At 34.2% G+C, this 23,802-nt stretch overlaps 1 protein-coding gene across 1 annotated transcript in view; it reads left to right on the forward strand.

The window, feature by feature from the left end:
• Window positions 1-23,802, forward strand: part of SEMA3C (semaphorin 3C) — a 173,701-nt gene that overhangs the window by 144,209 nt on the left and 5,690 nt on the right. Inside the window, exons 13-17 of the mRNA XM_077748524.1 lie at window positions 6,479-6,567; window positions 9,776-9,817; window positions 13,022-13,179; window positions 19,992-20,059; window positions 22,235-22,365. Of these exons, the coding sequence (XP_077604650.1) occupies window positions 6,479-6,567; window positions 9,776-9,817; window positions 13,022-13,179; window positions 19,992-20,059; window positions 22,235-22,365 (488 nt within the window). The remainder of the gene's footprint in view (window positions 1-6,478; window positions 6,568-9,775; window positions 9,818-13,021; window positions 13,180-19,991; window positions 20,060-22,234; window positions 22,366-23,802) is intronic.

Raw genomic sequence — 23,802 nt, forward strand, 5'->3', positions numbered from 1 at the left:
ATCCATACTAATTATAGCGCCTGACACACTGAAAGCACTCAGTAATTTCTTGTTAAATCAGTGGGTCAAAATGGGTGGGGGACAACCCAAGTCAAGTTAGTTCTTTACCTCAAAAGTATTTTCTATATGGGAAACTGAAAGATTTGTGTGTCTTGAAAAAAAAAATTATAGATGTCTACCATGACTGCATTTTGAGAGTAGCTATGCCATTAACATGGGCCTAGTTAGGGAGCAGCCATTGGTTATTACCTGTGTATTGGCTCTTTCCTGGTGTCAAAACTGATTGAAAGGACACTTAAACATTGACAACTGCTTGGTCTTGAAGCATTAGTCTATGCCGTGCCTTAGTGGAGATTAAGTTGGACCAAATCAAACCTATTTCTTCAGAATCTGAACCTAGAGATAGTGGGAATCAGGCAGTTTGTAATAAAAGCAGAAATATGAAGATATCCAGAGTAGAGCCTTGTAAATGGTGTACAGTAAGTAGAGGTAGGGTATTTTCTCCCTTGGTTCAAGTACTAGAGATCCTGATCAATCACCTAAGTTGTTGATCAACTACTCGAAGTGTGTGTGTGTGTGTGTGTGTGTGTGTGTGCACGCGTGCGCGTGCGCGCTTAATGTTTATTTAGTTTCGAAACAGAGAGCATGAGCAGGGAAGGGAGAGAGAGGAAGACACAGACTCTGAAGCAGGCTCCAGGCTCCGAGCTGTCAGCACAGAGCCCAATGTGGGGCTCAAACCTGAGCCGAAGTTGGAAACTTAACCTACTGAGCCACGAAGGTGCTGCAGCACCATTTTTTTTACTAAGTTTTTTATTTTAATGTCAGTATGGTTAAGATACAGTGTTATATTAGTTTCAGGTGTACAGTACAGTATTCAACAATCCTGTGCATTACTCAGTGCTCATCATAAGTGTTGTACTCTTTAATCCCCATCACTTATCTCACCCATCCCCCTGCCCACCTTCCCTCTGGTAACCATATAGTTGAGTCAGTTGCCTGGTTTGCCCCTCTCTTTCTCTCTCTTTTTTCCCCTTTGTTTATTTGTTTTGTTTCTTAAATCCCACATATGTGTGAAATCATATGGTATTTGTCTTTCTCTGACTTATTTTTTTTTAGCCTTGTAATCTCTGGCTCCATCCATGCTATTGCAAATGGCAAGATACATAGATAGCCATGTATATATCACATTTTCTTTATCCATTCATCTATCAGTGGACACCTGGTTTGATTCCATAAATTGGCTATTGTAAATAATGCTGCAATAAACATAGGCGTGCATGTATCCCTTTGAATTAGTGTTTTGTATTTATTTTTTTGGGGGTGGTAAACATCTAGTAGTGCAATTGCTGGATCATAGGGTAGTTCTATTTGTAACTTTTTGGGGAACCTCCATACTGTTTTCTGCAGTGGCTGCACGATTTTGTATTCCCACCAATAGTGCACAAGGGTTTCTTTTTTCTCTACATGCTTACCAACACTTGTGTCTTGGGTTTTTGAATTTGGGGATTCTGACAGTGTGAAGTCACCTCCTAGAACTACTGCTGTGTCTTTTTATTTTTATTTTTTTAAGTTTATTTTGAAAGAGAGAGAGCATGCACATGACTGTGAGTGGGGTAGGGAATAAGAGCATAAATCCTAAGGAGGCTCCATGTTGTCAGCACAGAGCCCAATATGGGGCTCCATCCCATGATCTGTGAGATCATGACCTGAGCCAACAATCAAGAGTCAGATGCTTAACTGACTGATTCATCCAGGTGTCCCTACTGCTGTGTCTTTTAAATAGTCCAGTTTCAGTGAGGTCTGCCATTTCGTAAAATAACGATGTAATCGTGTATATAATTCTGAGCACCACATTTTAAATAGGATAATACCAAATTACACAGTGCCCAGAGAAAGACAGGCAAAAGGTTTGGTTTTGAATTTGAATAAGTACACCTGAAGGGAGGACTCATGCTTAGACCAGAGGAAGAAATGATAAAGATATATGTGGAGGGATGTATAAAAGAGATTGAGTGTATTCTTAGTAACCGTAGAAGAAAGGCCAGTCAATAAAAGAAACAGAGCAAAGAAGGGGGGAAAAATAGTGGGAGAGAGGGAGGGAGGCAAATCATGAGAGACTCTTGAATGCTGATAACAAACTGAGGACTATTGGGGGTGGGGGGAGGGGAAGGGGGGTAATGGGCATGGACGAGGGCACTTGTGGGGATGAGGACTGGGTGTTAATGGAAACCAACTTGACAATAAACTATTAAAAAATAATAAAAAAAGAAACAGCAATAGATTTAAGTGAAGAAGAAATTTTTCATCCTTTTGCTGACTTGTGAAAGATGATCTTAGACAATAAAATTGTTCTGATAAGATAGTATAAATTAGATTTTCTTAGATAGAGATTCTTCAATGTAAGGAATGTATTGTCCAATTTTATAGACAGTTTTCTTTTTTTTTTTTTAGAAAACTAAGCTAATTATTAGAGGTAGACTTAGCATAAAATTTAGAGTTCCTCATTTGTTTTGGGGGAAGACACAAACAACTCTTTGTATTTTTATATTATTTTTAAAAAAGGCTTCCCAAATTAAGTAAATTTAAAGTCTCATGAAACCTAAATTTACCATTGTTAATAGTGATGATTAACAACACCACAAAGATTTAAAGCTATTCTATTCATATTTGAATCTACAATTTGAATGACTATTATAATTTATGCACATAAAACTCTAATTCATGGAATTCTAGTAAGAACCGATATATTCATTTGTGATTCACTGATGGAAGTTGAACCACTGTAATGAAGAACACGGCAGAAATACTAGCTCATAAAGTACCAGTACATGCCTACATGTAGAAAAGTAAAGGGATTAAAATAGATATTTATTTTCTTCAGCATCAGAATTAAATAATATATTTTTATTATAGAACTGGACACACATTGGGCATTCAATAAATATGTGTTTCTCTCTAGGGATCTTGCCTTTCTGTGATTTTGTTTGAATTTGATTTTCAAGTAGAAATGTTACCGATACTTGAATTTACTTATATTTTTGCAAGAGTTTCAGATAAGTTGACATTCAATTTTACTTGGTAGAAAAATATAATTTTATCTTTAATGGTCTTAAAATAAAAGGGAATCTTCTCATCATTACCAGCAAAGCAAAAAATAACTAAAATAGAAAGACAAGCAGTAAAAAAAAATAAAAGTGTGCTCTAGCTTTTATTGCAAATGAGTCGAAAGCATGTATTGCAATATCTTTTTATTAAACCATTTTTATAGCTGTTCTTTGGGTAATATTTTATAAATGGCCTGAATAAAGTATGTTTGTTATGGGTCCTTTCAAAAGTAATGATGATTTGTGTAAAGCGTGGCTCACAAAGTCAGTTAAAACATTAGGTTAAAAACAGGAGCCAGTTGTCTCATTTGCGAATACTTCATTCTTTTCAGAGCTGATAGTTTTATCTTTGGGAATCCCTGTAATCAAGATTCTCTTTCATGAAGTTTTTTTTTTTAATTTTTTTTAATGTTTTATTTATTTCTAGGAGAGAGAGAGAGACAGCGTGAGCAGGGGAGGGTCAGAGAGAGAGGGAGTCACAGACTGAAACAGGCTCCAGGCTCTGAGCTGGCAGTCAGCACAGGGCCCGACGCGGGGCTCGAACCCAGGAACCGCGAGATCATGACCTAAGCGAAAGTCGGACGCTTAACCGACTAAGCCACCCAGGCGCCCCTCTTTCATGAAGTTTTATTTGAGACTAAGATTACACCGTTTCTCCTCAGTCTCTGCTCAAGAAAGAGGTCATTGCTGTGTCGAAGAATGGCTACAAGCTGCAGCAGAGAACCATAAAACTCTGTTGTGACCTCTTTAAAAAAAAAAAAAAGAAAGAAAGAAAATATAATGCCTATGATAACACGACTTAAAAACAAAGATGGTTTTACACTTTCATTCTTCACAGATGCTCATGCACACACCCACACACCATACTATACAAATCCTGCCCTAGGTGTTATAATTTCAAAGTTTTTACTTTAGTTTTTTTGGTACATCCTATTCCCTAGGAAGTTTCCAAGGCTCTTGGTGATGAAGTGTTAATACAAATTGGGGAACACCTGCAACCACATTCATCCATTTTAATTGTGACCTGTCTCTGCACAGCATCCCCAAACGTTTTTCACTTCAAATTTATACACACATTTACTGATCGTCCAAGAAAAATAGTACAAATTGCTCTCAGGGCTGATTTTAAGGAAGCTGATCAGTGAAACAAATTTCAAAGACTTTTAATTATATCTAGAGCTTTCAAGGCCTTGAGATTGTTGTTTTTATTTTTGAATTTGGCTTAAGAAGTGAATTTTAAATTGTAGAGTATAGTTTGAAACTTCTAAGATCAGTTGCTCACACTTTGTATACTCACAGGGCACAGGGATTGTTATGGCAAAGTCTGGCAAAAGTTTTGTTCTTCTGTACAAACATCTTTATGATAATTAATAGCTTTTAATTTTTTAGTTGGTAACATTTTAAAGTAGAGTTCATTTTTTATTAAGAATTATTTTGAGGGACGCCTAGCTGGCTCATTCAGTAGAACTTTTGAATCTAGATCTTGGGGTCATGAGTTCAAACCCCACATTGGGCGTAGAGATTTTTTTTAAGTAAGAGTTATTTTGGGGGTGCCTGGGTGGCTCAGCCGGTTAAGCTTCTGACTTGGGCTCAGGTCATGATCTCACAGTTTGTGGGTTTGAGCCCCGCATCAGGCTGTATGCTGGCAGCAACTCAGAGCCTGGAGTCTGCTTTGGATTCTGTGTCTCCCTCTCTCTCTGACCCTCCACTGTTCACTCTCTCTCTCTCTCTTTCAGAAATACATAAAAACATTTAAAAATTTTTAAGAAAAGAATTATTTTGAATCTTTCAATTTAGGTTCATAAGATAGAAACTATAGATTTGAAATGGGGTCTTTTATGTTAGCGATACTCTTGCCTGTGGAATACAGGCCAATTTGAGATGTAAGGTTTGGGGATTGTGGGATTCAACACTAAATGATTAAAGTCCTGTATTACTCAGTTCAAATGAACTCTTATTGACGTTTCTCAACAGAATTTTTTTTTAAATATTTTTATTTATTTCTAGGAGAGAGGGAGAGAGAGAGAGACAGCGTGAGCAGGGGAGGATCAGAGAGAGAGGGAGTCACAGACTCTGAAATAGGCTCCAGGCTCTGAGCTGGCAGTCAGCACAGAGCCCGACGCGGGGCTCGAACCCGAGAACCGCAAGATCATGACCTAAGCGAAAGTCGGACGCTTAACCGACTAAGCCACCCAGGCGCCCCTCTCAACAGAATTTTTAAATGTTCTAGTATCTGTTGATGATAATACATCTTTCCAAATTATACACCAACAGTTATATGCTCATACTTAAAAGTAATGACTTGATGTTTGTGATATAGTTCTTTAATTATTATAATAGAAACATATTTTGGTGATGAAATACAGTTTTATTTTATCAAATAATTCACAAGTTTGCTTTAGCCCCACATTGCCGAATCTCAACTAGTTTCTTTTAAACTTATAATGCATGTTATTGGTAGAGTGGCAAAATTATATGCTTAGAAAATGCTTATGTGACATACAGAACTATCTTAACTAAAAATATTGGCATAAATAACATTTTCTGTATGTATTACATTTATTTGGGTATCTCTCTTTTGGACATTTTCATTGGAAATATGAGCAAATTTTTTTTTGCTTATCTTTATTTGGACCATCTAATTTCGTATTTTCCCCTGAATTTTAAGGATATCAACAAAAATTTCTCAAATGTGTATATGCATGAAATAATTACTAGAGTTACTCTATGAATAGGTGTCCATATCTGATGTGATACCACATTTATGTTTCTGCTTTGAAAATTATTCTGAATTGTGAGTTAAACATTTTATTGTGTCTGAAATCTCTCATGGCTATAAATCAAATGTAAATGTCTAGTATTAGTGCTTAGAATACAATTATAAAAATTCATTTGTGATCGTCTTTTTTCTCAATCAAATCCTTGTGTATCAGTATTAACAAAAACATGGGAGTGTCACTTCATGATATTGTTTTGGAGGTTTAATACTCTTAAGGGCCAGACTTAAACTGATGTATTAATATTTGAATACACACTTGGTTAAGAAATAGAACTTTTGACTTTTTAAGACATTCAGACATTCTCGTCTTCTCACATAGTTCTGACTGCACCAAATATGTACAAAATGTAAGAATTTTGTATTAGTTCGGTTTGAATTATAAATGATCAGTTTAAACATGAAATTTGAAAAAATAAAATAAACATGAAATTTGGAATAAAATTAGAATGTGGCAAATGGTAATAGCTCAATATATAAGGTATCTTCTTGATGACTAATTACATAAATTATATTCTAAATTCTAAGCCAGTGGGTTTATGTTTAAATGTTTTTCTTTCCTACTTCCCATTGTTGTTGTTTTTTTCCTTTGATTCAGATCGAGGCACTGTGCAGAAGGTGGTGGTTCTTCCTGCTAACAGCTCTGCCAAGGGCGAACTCATTCTGGAGGAGTTAGAAGTCTTTAAGGTTTGAACATCTCCTTCTGTTAATCTCAGAACATGCATGATGGATGGAATTATTTCATCTTAGGGCCACTTGGGAGGAAAAAATATTTGATAAAAGATCAAATAAATGTCATAAATTTTTGAGGGTAGGAAACACCCGATAAAGTCAGAAATATAGAGCAAATATTTTTCTGAAGTGTTTTTTTTTTTTATTTTGTTTTACATTTCAAGTTATCTTAACATGAAAAGATTAGTTTTTTCAGTGATTATCACAACTCCAAGAATTTTGGTCATCATTATTTTTATAAATGAGCTCTTGTGGTCAGGGTCTAAGAGATTTGCCACGAAAGGGCTTTTATGATTTACTTCACAAGCCACTGAAACTTAAATGCTTTACATTATTGATTGTTAGATAAACTTTCTAATATTTTTTTATCCAGGAATTTTAAGGAAAACTACTTTGCTTTCTCTTGCTTTATTGCATTCAATTCAGATGTCACTCTGGTTACATAAAACACATGTTGTCTCCTTACCACTCAAAACTCATGTTCTGCCGAACTTGAGATTTCATTATTCTCTTTGTTCTTAAATGTGAGCTTAAAAAATAAAGAAAGAAGAAGAAGTAAAAACAATACATAACAATAATAAAAAGGCACACAGAAGTAAGTTCATTCCTGAAAGACATCACCTGCTCAGGGCAAGGTGCCTATTCTTTATGTATCTGACCCTGGAGAGCAGATTTGTGGTGTCCTGCACACCCTTCCCTCCTTAAAATGTAAGTTATTGAAGTTCAAGTGGTTTATCTAATAAACATTTGGAAAAATGGATAAAACACAGCCAGATGGCCTGCTAGGACTGCGAAGATACTCTGCCATGGAATTCATCCTATTGCAGACTACTATTTCCAACTGAATCAATTAAGGGGAAAAGAAAAAGAAAAAAAAAGCCCATGGACATCAAAGGATCACAGTCAGCCTTTAACAGTAAAATTAACACCGCAGAACTCCCAGGAGCAGGCTATTGCTGGTTCAGTAAGTTGCTTTGCTTAGCTGAGCGGACTCAGAATATATTGACTTGATATATGTTCCCATAGTCACCAAAATTACTGATTTTAAAAGCAGGTAAGTGATCCACATGCATTTTTTTGGTTATGCTAATAAATTTTAAACGTAAAGAAATATTTTTAAAAAAAATAATCAAATGAAATCTGAGGAACTCTGGCAAATTTTCCACTATGTTACTAAATTTATAATTTTTAATGCTAGACTCACTTTGGCATAAGGTTCTTTGTAATTAGCGCATTAATGGTGTGCTTATAAAATGCTAACTATGTACTTTAACATGCTTTCTCTATGCCTTGTTTTATAAAAGAATTGGTTTTTTCACTAGATTAACCAATATTGCATTATAGATAAAATATATTTTCTGCATTCAATTCAATAAGGACAACTTAGCTGGCCAGAATAACAAAGTACTTTTTTCTGGAGTTTTCTTGAAGATAGCAAAAATGCCATTATTGTAGAACTTCATTTTTAATTCTGAAATATCAATTTTTAATAAGCAGAAAACGTTAACTAAGTGAGTTTGACACAAACCCAAATATATAAGTTATGGAAAGTTCTTAAAGAAATGTGAGTCATTCTGATCATGTGCTAACTACTTATGGTCTGTTATATGAGTTATGCTAGTGTTATCATCATGAAGAATAAACTCTCATTGGAAAAATAGAGTCAGTCAAGACTAAAAATGGTTGAGCTCTCTTATGGACCTGTATGCCAGTGATTGTGATGGCTAAATAGAGACACAGTTACCAAATACAGTTACTTACTGTCTTCAACATGGTGTTTGTGTCATATTTTCTGATGTGAGGTAAAAATAACTGGGTGTGTATGATATATGTGATTAGCACGTGAGGAAATAATGCATTTGAAATGAAACAAATTCCTTAGCTAAGTGTCACACTGATATATTGCAGAAAACACAATGTAACTTTTAAAAACCAGACCCTTTGTTTTTATAGAGTGCAGAACCATAATTTTTTCTTTTAATCCTCTCTTCAGAATATTTCTTGAAAATAGATCCAGCTTCCTCAAACTTAACTTATATAAATTGCAGTATTTATTTTGTATTTGTGTGTGTTTCTAAACAATGATCAAAACCTGTTGCAAGTGAATGTTTTGATACATTACCATTTTCTCTTTTAAATGTGTGTAAGAACACACACCTCCAGAAAGCGAAATAATTGTAGGTACAGTTAATTTTGAGTGCTTGTTCTCACTGGAGCTATTCAAATGAAACTTCAGAGATAGTTATCAGGTTATCACAAGTCTAATTTTTTAATTCAAAAATTAGGAATTATATAATGTTTCAGAAGTAAAGTTTATGAATAGAATGACTTTCAAAAGGATTACTATTTCAGAAAATTTTTAGGTACTTTCACTAATTCACATTTATCAAGACGACATTTTCTGGGGCACCTGGGTGGCTCAGTCGGTTAGATATCTGGCTTCGGTTCAGGTCATGATCTCACGGTTCGTGGGTTCAAGTCTCGTGTCGGGCTCTGTGCTGACAGCTCAGAGCCTGGAGCCAGTATTGGATTCTGTGTCTCCCTCTCTCTCTGACCCTCCCCTGCTCACACTGTCTCTCTCTCTCTCTCTGTCTCTCAGAAATAAATAAAAAACTTTAAAGTTTTTTAAAAAAAAATTTCTTAAAGACATTGTCTAACAATATTTTTGTTTGCAACAGAAGAATTAATAAGCATGATTCAGGCTGATATGTCTTTCCAAAGCCACATTTGGCAGGTATAGGGTAGTGTCTTATGCAGACAGTGCTTACGTTGTGGAGGAAAAACATGAGGTACTGTTCCTCAGCCTACCCACTTCATTCAGGCCCAAGTTCTATTCATTGGGTTCAATATTCTAAGATACATTTTTTCAGTTCTTTCAAATTTCTCAAACTTTTATTCTTTTTCTAATGACTGTGTTGATACTGTGTTATAATTGCTACTATTTTTTTTTTTTTTTGGTTGAAGCATGTCTATGTAGAACAACCCATCCTTATCACCAGCAAAGGAAATGTAGTTTATAGACAAGTATTGCTAAACTTTGTTAGTATACATGCAAATGTAGAGAAATGATGAGTTCTTGAATTTTAACAGAAAAGAGAACATTTTTAATGCAAATCTTTTTAAAGAATTGTTTTAACAGCTACCTTTTTTTTTTAATTTTCAGAATCATGCTCCTATAACAACAATGAAAATTTCATCCAAAAAGGTAAAAACAACCTCGTTTTTATTTTTTGTGGTACAAAACTTTACTGTGATGAAAACTATATTTTGTAACTTCAGAAAATATTAATGTTAGTATTAGAAAAATAATTAATACTATTTACCGAATACCAGAAAATCACCTTTAATTTTTGTGCATCATTTACAAGCCATTAATGGAAGACAAAAAAAGGTCTATTTTGTATAAAAGCCCATGAGTGGGAAACATATAAATATATACAGCAAGATAGTCCAACATTTTGTATATCCTATATTCTCAAATATTACTGTGTGTGAAGCCAACCAAAATAAAAACAATCTTTCTGAAGGAAGAACTTGGCCTAATGTTTGGGCTACTATAACATCACAAACATTCTCAGGGGCTTGGAGTAAGTAATCAGTCCTCTTTTGAGTCACTGCTGCTATCACATGTTTGAAATGTGCAATGCATTCTTTTGTGCTTATTTCTATGGAAGTGCTGTTTTTTAGAGTTGATACACGTCATTAAAAAAATCTGAATGTCTCAAATCTAAACCATATAAGGATTCAGGTTTGGGGTAAGAAATGTTGGACTGTGATTACCAGAAATGTGTAACCTTCTAATTCGTGCCTGTACATGCAAATACACAATGATCATGGAAAGGAAAAGCTGTGTCCCAATCTCTACATGTATGACACACGCACCTCCCCAGACTCAAAGGTGTTCTTTCCGGAAGAAAGTTCTAAGGGGGCAGAGTCATATAGTCAAAAGTGGAATCAGCTTCAGAGTGGGAATGACATGCATTTCCCAACTAGTCCATAAATTGTGGACAAATCACTAAGTGTCACTGACCCAAGTTTCTGCCTTCACAAGGTAATGCTTTTCTAACAAATGAGTTAATTTATATGAATTGCCTAAAGTAAAGCAGGTCTTGGTAACTGTTTAAAGAGCCTGAGACCTATTTTTCTTGGAATATGGAATAAAGATTTTAAGTGTTAGCACAACTGGTGACATAACGTTAGTGTTCTTTACCTTATTTGGTCTGTTAACAGATGAAGAAGTATTTCACAGTCAGTCTTGTACTCTTTTCACTTGACTCAATTTTATGAAGAAAAATAAATAGGGTACAATGGAGCTAAAGATCTCATCTGTAAAAATGTTTGTATGGTGCATAACAAACATTTTCCCAAGTAACAAGAAGCCATTCTTCATTTTCCCCAATGTCCTAGGGAGCTGATCCCAAGTCAGAATAGTCTTTGAAGTCAGCAGGGGAGCCCTTTGTTTACAGTAGCTTAATGAAAAGAGAACGTATCAGAACAAAATTCAAAACGGACACAGAGCCATTTGTGTGGCCTAGTAGCCCAGTATACAATTCCAGTAATATAAGTTACAATTCAACCTGAAATTTAGCTGGTATACACATAATTCACAACGCATTCCATTAAATTGCAGTATGCAACACACATATATTCACAGGAAAGACTGACTATTAAATCTGTCTTCAACATCTTATATTACAGGTAATTAAAAATGTTTCTTTCAGTCATTAGATTTAGGATACAGTAATTATTTGAGTTTTGGGGCACTCATTTGCACAACTGAATACTACATTAATTTTTCAGTGAGAAAGAAGTGTAAGTCATCCATGGTATTTCATATACATTTAAATACCATGAACTTAGTACCTTCCCTACTGCTCAGATTATTTTATTTTCTGTTTTATGCTTCCTTATTCCCTAGTTTATTCTTGCATTCTATATAGCACAAAATTGTTGGATTAATAAAAATGATAATTTCTAGAAGAAAACTACCCGTATTCTTTGCTGAAATAAACCAGTTTCCTTAAAATATTTTGATGTAGCTGATGTATTCACTATATCTGTACTCAATAAAATCTTATTTGAAATGTTCTTAGGGAAATTATTATTGCCAAAATATGCTATTGTTTTCTTATAGTTGGATTTTCTCACGTGGGGACCAATTATTTTCAGCCCCATTTCTAAAAAATTAATTGGTGTGAATAAAATATTTTTTATTGGACAGTACACTGAGAGTAATTCAAATTATTAATTAGAATTGAAAATGTATAAATTGATACTTTGTTAACTGGCATTTTATTCTACTACATTATTTAACATTCGTTGAGTGCTTAGGAGTTAGGCACTATTCCAAGGATTTTATATGGAGTTAGCCCTTACATTTAGTTAAAAAACTCTGTGGGATAGATACTGTATTATCCCAATTTTATCAAAGAGGAGGCTGGGATTCAGAAAAGTTTCACAGTATATTTGTGGATGAGCTGGGATTTGAATCCCAGAAGTCTGGCTCCAGAAAATACTAGACCAGTGGTATCCCTATTGATTTAAATTTTAAGTTGTATATATGTGAAATATGTATAGATGCCTGTGTGTGTGTGCACATGTGCATATGTGCACATAATCAAGTGCCAGCTTACAGATTCTCTAGCTTGAATTATATAATATCACTTCTTTATAAATAAGTGTCACTTAGAAACTTAACCTTTCAACTTGTGAGAACCAATTTATACATAGATAAAAGAATTGGAGCAGTATCATAAGAAGCTCTTGTCACTGTCCAAATGAAGAAGAGTGAAATCTTTATTTATGACTTAGGGTGCTGAAGATCACTGGATTATACAGAAAATTTAAGGCATGTCTAAAGATAAATACTGATATTCTTGTAAATAATTTAAAATTGCTCTAATGAGTAATATGTCATTTTCAAAGGCATGTGAAACATGTTTTTCTTTAATTTTATCTAATACTGTGTACTTTTTTCCCTAAACTTAAAAATACCCTTTATTTTAGACTTGCCTTTTTCAAATTTACAAGGTGATGGGTTCCCATATTTGAAGAAAAAGAAAGCTGCCTTGTGCATTCAAAAAATAAGGCAAACATCATAATTTAAATCTGTAATATATTAGCTCACATCTGAGAGAACAATAAATCCCAATGTCTAAAATGTATTACCATTCTACATAGCGCTCTGAGCTTTTTATTCTTTTTAAACAGGAAAGTGGTAATGTTATAAGCATATTAACATAGGAGAAATCTATTTATTTTGGCTTTCTACCCTCTGTACTTTGCTTCTTATTTTTAGTCTGTTTTAAAATGAATCTAAGTTTGTGTAGACACATATTATAACGTGTTCCTGCTGAAAGTCCTCTTTCATGTCCACATCTGAAATAAATCACAATCATTCCTCTAATAGCAACAGTTGTATGTGAGCTCCAATGAAGGCATTTCCCAAGTGTCTCTGCACCGCTGCCACATCTACGGTACAGCCTGTGCCGACTGCTGCCTGGCCAGGGACCCTTACTGTGCCTGGGATGGCCATTCTTGCTCTAGATTCTACCCAACTGGGAAGCGGTGAGTACCAAACATTCAGCTGAAAATCACAAGTGATGTTACCAGACAAACAAGCATGCTCCACATATATTCTTTTAAATGGTGCTAGAAATAGTAGCTATGTGTAGTTATTGAATGAATGTTATGAATAACATGTAGTTATTGAATGAAGTAAATGGCTATGCCTAAAAACTTGAGATTCTCACAGATGTGTGAGGATACAGTCCTTTGTTTTTTTTGGTTTTTATTTTATTTTATGTTATTTTTTTAGTATAATTTATTGTCAAGTTAGCTAACATACAATGTGTACAGTGTTCTCTTAACTTCAGGGTAGACTCCCATGATTCGTCACTTACATATAACACCCAGCGCTCATCCCAAGAAATGTCCTCCTCAATGCCCATCACCCATTTTCCCCTCTCCGAGGCCCCCATCAACCTTCAGTTGTTCTCTTATATTTAAGAATCTCCTTGGAAAAATTTATTTCGCCTCTTAAACCTCCTGTAGCAAGACAATCCCCACCTGTGAACTGTCAAAAAGTTCAAACAGCATTTAACATTTTCACATTACCTGATTTTGTGTGTACTTCAGGATATGATTAAATCCCACCTTCCTAATGTTTCCTGTGGCACTTAATTTTTCTATAATCAAATGTTTGTCTTAGTTTTGGCAACAGGAACATTGCTCCAACATGGGTACCCTGAATTGCTTTCAGAACCTTGATGACCATGCTCTTTAGCTCTCTGAATGCTGAGAGCATGGTTGCTGGTCAGATTGAGAGAGTTAGGCAATCTGAGGCTGAGTTCCATTTATCCAAGCAAAAACTTTTTAGATAGGAAATTTTGAACCAGCCTGCACTAAGTTGAAAGGGACCACCAGTAGTGACCCTGATTATAGAACAAAGAATATGCAGAATTTAGGGTCAGCCAAAGTCATAGCTATTTTCAGTCATCTCTTTATATGGGTCATGATGGGTGCCATACCCAAAACCTAACAAAATTAGGGTCAGCAGCAGAGACCAAATAGGACTAGCCGTGAGCGCTAATGATTTTCAAGTGAAATCATTAGGATGAAGGTGTTTTATAACTTCTTTATTCTCTGTTACACATATAGATCCTTAAAGACCTAGACAGATTAAAGGAACCCTGGTACTTTTGCATGTCAAGATTGTTGTGATACTTTTATATATTGGTTCAACAAATTTGTATCATGAGATGATTATTTGCCAGGCAATGTTCTAGAGCTAGGCATACAACATGAAAAACAAGAACAATAAAAATTTGAAAGTCTTTTGTATTTAAAAGCATGAAATGTGAAGAGAATACCTTTGCTTTAAACCAATAGTGTTTAATATCTGTATTCAAAGACCCATGTTCTTCTGTGTCATTTTGAGATTTACGCAGGAAGTCTATGTCCTCTTTTGATATCTACATAGAATTTTTGAACCTCAATACCCAGAGATCTTCCCTTTGCACCACACTGGAGATTTCAACTTGAACACATAGTATGAGGGAAGCAAATTCCACATGTAATCTCAAGTCAATGGTATTTGTAGCCATTGCTGGTATTGCTTTTTACCAAACTTGTTTTACACTCCCAATTATGATAGCAGTTATATTTAAAAAGTATTACCATAATTGTAAGACAATACATTTTTCTTGACAAAAAGTTCTAAAAATTGGCATGTCTAACCCCCAGAATACAATCTTCTATCTATTAAACGATTTAGTGCTGAAGGAAGCTGAAGCAATGCACTTTCTTTATTATTATTTATTTATTTATTTTAAGAGAGAGAGAATGAGTGGAAGAGGGGCAGAGAGAGAGGGAGAGAGAGAGAATCCTAAGCAGACTCCACACCATTGGCACAGAGCCCAATACAGGACTCAAACTCATGAACCATAAGATCATGGCCTGAGCGAAAGCCAAGAATAGGATGCTCAATCAACTGAGCCACCCAGGTGCCCCAGAAGCAACACACTTCCTAAGAATGAAAGTGATGTGAGGATTACAGAGTGATTCTTACCATAGTCCTTGAGGCATACCAGCATCCCCTCTAATGTGAAGAAATTGGAGATTACTACTCCTTCCCTACATAACTGCCAGATCTTGACTTTGGTGAGCAAGCATTTTTATTTAACAAAGAATGGTTCTCAAGTAAAATTCCATACTATATATAGACTATTATTGCATATTTGAGATTTTCCTTACATTGAAGACATTTCTGCTGAATTATGAGTTAACTCATTTGTTCTTATATTCTCCCTGTAATTATAACCCCAGTTATCATTTCTAAGATGTATATTTAAAGATAGATTCTACATTGTCATCCTAATACCACAAATCATGATCTTAATCATTTCCTTCTAATGAAGAAAGAGCTGAAACTATCTTACAATGTTTGAATGTTACAATATCATGCCTGGTATGAAACCATGTAGCATAGGTTTGCTGTTAGAACTAATAAATGAATTCAGTAAAGTTGCAGGGTACAAAATCAACGCACAAAAATGTGTCGCATTTCTATACATTAATAATGAGCTATCAGAAAGAGAATTTAATTAAACATTCCCATTTACAATTGCATCAAAAGAGTAAAATACCTAGGAATATATTTTACCAAGGAGGTGAAAGATCTGTACACTGAAACTACAATACATTGATAAAAAAAATGAAGATACAAATAAATAGAAAGATAACTCATGTTCATGGATTGGTAGAATCAATATTTTAAAACCACCACTGTACGCAAAACAATCTGTAGATTCAGTATAATCCTATCAAAATTCCAATGGCATTTTCCACTTGATTAGAATGAACAATACTAAAATTTGTATGCAATCGCAAAAGACCTGAAATAGCCAAAGCAATATTGAGGAAGGAGAACAAAGCTGGAGGCATCATGTTCCTTGACTACAAACTAGATTACAAAGCTATAATAATCAAAACAATATGCTATTGTCATAAAAAAGAGACACATAGATCAATAGAGCATAATAGAAAGCCCAGAAATAAATCCATACATATATGGTTAATTAATTTATAACAAAAAAGACAAGAATATACAACAGGGAAAGACAGTCTCTTCAATAAATGGTGTTGGGAAAAATGGCCAGCCACATACAAAAGAATACTAGAATACTATCTTACACTATAGATAAAACTTAACTCAAAACCATTTAGACTTGAATGTAAGACCTAAAACCACAAAACTCCTAGAAGAAAACATAGGCATTAAGCTCCTTGGTAGAAGTCTTAGGGATGAGTTTTACATATGGCTCCAAAGCAAAAAAAAGCAAAAGAAAAAATAAACCAGTGGGACTATATCAAACTAAAAGACTTCTACACAAAAAGGACATCATCACCAAAAGAAAAGACAACCTACTGAATGAGAGAAAATATTTGCAAACCATAGACCAGATAAAGGGTTAATATCCAAATAAGAACTCATACAACTTAGTAGAAAAAAATAAACAAACAAACAATAAAAACAAAACAAAAAACCCAAACAAGTCAATTAAAAAAGTGGACAGATCTGAATAGGAATTTTAAAAACAACACAGCAAGTTCATGGACATAGATAATAGATTGGTGGTTGCCAAAGGTGGGGTAGGAGTTGGGAGAAATGAACAAAGGGGTTCAAGAGGCACAAATTTCCAATAATAAAATAATTAAGTCATGGGGATGTAATGTGCAGCATAGTGATTATGTTTAATAATTCTGTATTGCATATTTGAAAGTTGATAAGAGAGTAGATCTTAAAAGTTCTCATAGCAAAAAAAATTTTGTGACTGTGTATGGTGACAAATGTTATCTAGGCTTATTTTGGATATACATATAGCCAATCATAATATTGTACACCTGCCACTAATATAATATGTGTCAGTTATTTCTTAATTTTAAAAAAGTACAAGCAAGGAGAGGAAACATGTATTATGGGTCAAAAGAGGAAGTAACAATCATTTAAAGAATGGAATCTCTAGCAATGTCTTAATTCTATCAATATTTTAGAGAAAGCTAAAACGTATCATCTATCTATCTATCTATCTGTCTACTACCTGTGTATCTGTCTGTCTGCCTGTCTCTTATTCCTTGACATTCACACCCATCTTTGGCTAGCACACTGAAATTTTCATTAAAAATATCTATATTATTAATGATCTCCAAATTACTTTAAAACTTAGTTAAGCATGTATCACATAGTGAATGCAAACCATGTTTGCTGAATTAACTATTTTCTAAATTCTCATATATTTTTAGTAATTAAATAGTAATAATAAAAATGATCACTTGTATTTTCCATATTTATTTTCTTTAATAGTGTTAACTTACCTGGTTTTATTTCTGTTGTATTGTCTGTCTATCTGGTACACAAAGATCACATGGAGAAATTAATGAGAATGAAAATTAAAAACATGTCTTTTGTATGGAAACAGAAGTACAGTGAAACTTAGAAATCAGTGGACTTTATACTTTGATATAATAAAGTTACTAAATATCATTGGCTCAGTAGTTTCTTTTTTTTTTAAGTTTGCTCATAGTAAACAGTGCAAGCAATTTTCCTTTTCATTCTCAAGTATTTTAAATATTTGTGCATTTGTATCAAATATTGCAATTTAATCCCAAATGTTATTTATTCTGGATTCAGACATGCAAGTAAGAAATTTTATCTAAGGCAAGATAATCAGTTCAATCTTCAAGTAAATATCTGTTTTATATACAAGAACAAAATGATTTCATTGTTTATCCAAAGGATTAGACTCTAAGGGAGAAAACATTGGTAACTTGAGCTCAAATCCCAAATCCTACATGCAATATAATATTACTCTGCCTACCAGCATGCTTTTACAGTGCTGTATGAATGCCCTAAAGGAAATCTACAGAGAGAAAAAAAATCTCAGATAGCTGTCGTGCTGATCTCATCATTTAGTCCAAGACATAATGGTTTTCTGTATTGGAATGTCTGGAAGCTATGTGATAGTGTAAATTCAGGTTGCCCAGCTATGTAAACCCTAACGTAGTGCTAGTCACAGGACAATCAATTTAACCATTTTGAGTGATATTGCTTCTCAAGATGGCTGAAAATCACTTGTTCAGCTATAAGAACTCTCATGTGGTGCTCATATAATATAGTTCACTCACAAGTAAATAATGCTGTGACTTGGAAATACAGCAAATGCAATGCAGTAAAAAGCTAGAATAGGAGCTATTTTAGATTTCAGCATTAATTGTATTTGCTGAGACAAGAGTGAGTACAAGTTTGTGTGTGTGTGCAGGTTGTATTAGAAATATAAAATTAAATAAGGATTGTTTGATTTTCTGGAAAAAGAATGCATAAATGACACAAAATGTTATAGATATATTTCCATAAATAGATGTATATAATCCATTAAATACACAAACTACTATTTGCTGTAACCAAAAATGATTTTTTTCACTATCAATACTTTGAGATTAGTCTCACTTTGTAAATTTGATAATCCCTGTGTGATTTTAATATTTCTGCTCTTTTACTGAGTATTTAATTTACCCTTAAAGTTAAAAATGTTAAGAGAGACTTAACAGCTAACCCAGTTTATTAAAATGCTTATTTATATATATAAATATTTCTCAGCCTGATAGTAAATAATCAGTTTAGCCCTGTATTCTCAATATTTAAAGAGAGGTTCCTTTCCTTCTCTCTTATAGCAATCTTCATACCATGATTTATTGGTAAGAGAATTTCAGTTGCTCTATTTTGGTTTGTTTCACTATGTGATACAATTGGAATTATATATATATATATGTATATACACATATATATTAAATTTTTATTAAATATATATAACANTTGAATAATTAAAAACTTTGATTTAAATAATAACCAGCTTACAAAGAATGTAACTAAATTTTGAAATGCTTAAGATGATGATACGTAACAACTAAAATGCAATGAGTGAACTTTGGATCATGAATAAACTTTAAAAAATTCATAAGGGATACTTTGGAGACAATCGGAAATTTTACTATAAAATGTGTATTATATGACATTATTGAATAAAGTATTGTTACAAGTAATTACTTATAAGATGCATGCTAAAGTATTTAACAGTAAAGTATTATCATGTGTGCAGCTTTTCTAAAGGTTTTCATTATGTGCATGAAGAGTATATATACAACATACTACTTGCATATGAGAGAAAAAAATAAATCTGGCAAAATACAACTATATGTGACTAAGTATATCAGTGTTCATTGTATTCATCCACTTTTCTGTTGACTTGACATTTTTCAAAGTTTAAAGTTGAAGGAAAATTCTTATTCTAGTAAATGAACAGTTTTGCTTAATTTTATATTAAACAGGCATGTTCTATCTATCACTTGTTTCAGAAAAGTTTTAATATGTCTGGAAAGTGTTAGAAAGTGTTGACTCTTCTAAGAAAGCTATGTTCATTTAAGAAAAAAATCATAAGAAGATGCTAGTGAATTTATACGTTAGAGGTTTTCATCTTAGAACATTTTGGCTGAATGTCCCTAAACTAAAATTTACACTATTAATTTGGAATATAGCATTTACCCAGGAAATGCAAATAATAAGGATTTCATAGCCATTTTATCACTCTTGGCAGATGGGGAGGGACGGAATTAATTCAGAATGAAAACAGGGTCAAGTACCCATCCCATCATAGAAGTGTTGAACAGGAAATATCAAATAGCTGTATCAAATAGACAGACCTGTTATCTTTGTGAAAGCTTAGGCAATTAAAATACTGTGAAATTAAACAGGCAGGCTTTTAAATGTGGTGTAATCGGCAATGTTAATTCTTAGACAGTTTTATATGTCTGTGCACTTACAGGAGGAGCCGAAGACAAGATGTGAGACATGGAAATCCATTGACCCAATGCAGAGGATTTAATCTAAAAGGTATTAAAAGTGAGCAATGGTCAATTTTGGCAAAGAGTAGCAATGCTCCATATCACATTTCAGTGAGAGAACCCTCATAATACATTCAGATCTCACGTTTTAAGGAAAGATTCACTCTAAAGATTCTTGGTGTTCCCATATGGAAATTAAAAATTATATGTCATTTGTATGTATAGTAAAAAAGACAATGTCCATGGACACAGATGCCTTGGGTATGTTTGTTGGTAGGTCTTTCACATAGGTATCAGTTACAGATTTTCCTAGCTATTATTTTCTTTCTGAAGAAACAAAGCTATTATCTTCTTTCTTAAGAAAAGAAAATTACTTTTAAGAAAATTTATCACTGAAAGAACAAAGAGAAGTAACTTCTTTGTTATTGTGGTAAATATAAACAACATATAATTTACCATTTTAACCATTTTAAAATGTACAATTCTGTGGCATCAAGTACATTCACATTGTTGTACAAACAGCTCATCTCTAGAACTTTTTCATCTTTCCCAAGTGAAACTCTATATCCATTAAATAATAACTCCCCACTCCCCCCGAACCAGCCTCTGGAAGCTACCATTCTACTTTCTGTCTTCATGAATTTGACTCTTCTAGATGCCTCTTATATGTGGGATCACAAAATATTTATTATTATGTAACTGATTTATTTCACTTCTTCTTCAGGGTTCATTCATGTTGTTGACATGTGTCAGGATGTTTGTCTGTTGAAAATGGAAAATTACTCATTGTATGCATATATCGCATTTTGTTCATTCATTCATCTATTGCTCAACACTTGGATTGCTTCCTTTTCATGCTATTGTAAACATCCTGCTCTTTTCATGGTGTGCTGCAGCGCCTCAGTTTTACATTTTATAACCAGTCCAGTACTTCTGGCAGCCCTGCCTTATGCCTTACAAGCAATCTAACCCATTCTTTTCTGATCCTCACATGTGGATCCTATGTTATTATACTATCCCCAGCACATTTTCTCTCCACTCCACATCAATCCCTTGAGTGAAGTATCTTCAGGCAGAGCTCTTCTTGGCTCATGAAGGTGCTACAGACACACTGTTACTAACAATTAATACCAAGATTCCTATTGCTAATATTTTTGAGTGTGGGTCTTTCTTTAGTAAAATATGACATTCTTATTACTAACTACACTACCTATAAGGAGAAAATTATGACACATTTTGCTTAGATGTTCCATACATCTAATTGAGGGATTAAATCCAGTTTATCATTTCTGTGTATACTGAGTGCTTTATAAATATATGTGCCAATTCTACTAATAATATTTTGTATAATGTTAGAACTGTCTGTCAGTAGGGGTCATGGTGAACGAACATCTATCTTGGCTTCGTGTCAGAACTTGTGTTAAGTGCTTTTTAATGGATTATCTCACTTAATGTTCATAAAACTGTACTAACGTTTGTTATTATCCCTGTTTTATGAATGAACATTCTGTTTATGTCTAAGCTACCACATGATTACACTAAATGGTCTTCCTAAATTAAGAATTTCAGTAAAGAACCTATACGAAAGCATAACCCATGTTTTAGAGCCATTTAAAGTTGAGGCACAGAAAGGTCAAGTAACTTGTCTAAGGTTACACAGCCAGTATTGGTGAAGTCAGAATGTTACTTCCAATACTTCTGAATCCAGAGACTGTGTCTTTAACCACCACTTCCCATTGTAGACACTCTTTGCTTTCTGACTTTTCCGGAAGCTTCTGAATTTCATCTATACTACATTGAATATGGATGAACCAGGCTTTAATAATGCCTCGCACTTACTAACTCTTTAAGTAGGATGTGTTTCCTAATAAGTCACAGCTTCAGTTAATGTTAGCTATGAAAAGCTGAGAAAGCTGAAGTCATAAGTATATTGTAATAATTAAAAACGCAAAATGGTATGAAGGGCATTCCTGGTATCGGGTAATTCTTGAATAAACCTCAGTCCCCCTGTGTTTTTCTCTCCTTCCCTTTAGGTTAAACACAACAGGTAAACAATGCATGTTAAATGATGCATTGTTAAATGTCTGCTTGTTAATTGATTGAAAATCGCCTTTTGGTGGCTTCTATAGATGATCACAATTTTATAGAGAAATAAACATTCATACAGAAGAATATGCTCTTAAGTTCTATTCCTTGTCTTTCTCCTTTCATTTTTGCTTTTCAGCATATAGAAATGCAGCTGAAATTGTTCAGTATGGAGTAAAAAATAACACCACTTTCCTTGAATGTGCCCCTAAGTCTCCACAGGCATCTATCAAGTGGCTGTTACAGAAAGACAAAGACAGGAGGAAAGAGGTGAGTAACGCAGCGCCGCAGCAATCAGTCGGCTTTGGGAAGACATGAAATCACCATCCCTTAGTGAGGCTCAGATCAAGTGAAAAAGAAAAGACAAATGAACATCCTTTTGTGGCCTTGGGACGACAAGTGCCACTTCCTTTAAAATCCTTTATCTGTAGAGTTGATGAATTAATTAGAAATCCTCGCTGCCTCTTCACCTCTGTAATACGGCGATTGAAACAAGAGCTTGGGCACTCAAGATGGGGGGTAGTGATAGGAGGAAGCAGTTGTAAAAGAAACAAGATGTGTGCAAAACCAGAAGCCAAGTTCTCACACAGCAGCACCTTTGTGTGATTCACAAGATAAAAGGGAGCTTTAAACAATTCAGTTTTCCTCAGCAAGAAATTACTCTAAACTGTAACTTTTATGGTAAGAAACATTTTTCTGCTATGTAGTAATCTGTTTCCTTTGCTTTATATCCATAACTCTAGGGCTTTGGTTAGGTAATGTATGGAATCATTGTTTATGGGAGCACTGCCTTTATTTAGTGATATGGAAAAAGCAGTTTTTTGAGTAAAAAACACTGACATTAACTTTTCACTGATTGGAAAGAGCTGTTTTAAAAGGGAAACATTGTAAAAGAGCATAGGGTGAAATATTATAAGTGATGAACTCCATAATACTGACGTCATGTTGAACTGACAAATAAGAGAAAGAAGAAGAAAAATATATATGTATATATAAAGCCCTCGGGTAGTCTAAAAGGTAATACTGTTAGCAGTGTTCATAAAGTCTGACGGAACAAAGGAGAAATAGGAGCCTTCCACATTTGGGTGTATTCTGTTGTGGACAGTTTTAGTACTACACGCTACGTTAATTAGGACCATGTAGAATGGATACAGTCCAAAGCTATAGAACCAGACACTGCATCAAAGTTACTGAAATAGATGTTGGCTCCATTTGGAGGACACTTTACAACTCATACCTGCCTGTCCAGAGACGATAGGAGCTGTTTAGTCAATTGTGTGTCCCTGCCGCTGAATATTAAACTGTAGGCTGATGACCACTGCATGAGAGAATTAACCGGGATGCCTGGATGGCTTGGTCAGTTTAGCATCCATATCCTGATTTCATGATCTCACAGTCCTGAGACTGAACCCCCTGTTGAGCTGTGTGCTGGGTATGGAGCCTACTTAAGATTCTCTCTCTCTCTTCTGCTGCCCCTCCCCCCAACTCATGAGCAAGCTCTCTCTCAAAAAAAAAAAAATTTTTTTTTTAACCATCTGAAGTAAAAAGGAGTCAGATGACCTTCAAGGCCTCTTCTTGTCCCAGAATTCTATGATACTAAAAAAAATCTTTTTAAACATTTTTAAATAAAAAATATTGTTTGAAATGTGTTTACTTTGCTACAAAACTCTATCATCAAAAAAGGACTTGAAATTTCTATAGACTTAT

The sequence above is a fragment of the Crocuta crocuta genome, unplaced genomic scaffold, assembly GCF_008692635.1.
Source record: "Crocuta crocuta isolate KB4526 unplaced genomic scaffold, BGI_CrCroc_1.0 scaffold417, whole genome shotgun sequence".
Classification (NCBI taxonomy): domain Eukaryota; kingdom Metazoa; phylum Chordata; class Mammalia; order Carnivora; family Hyaenidae; genus Crocuta; species Crocuta crocuta.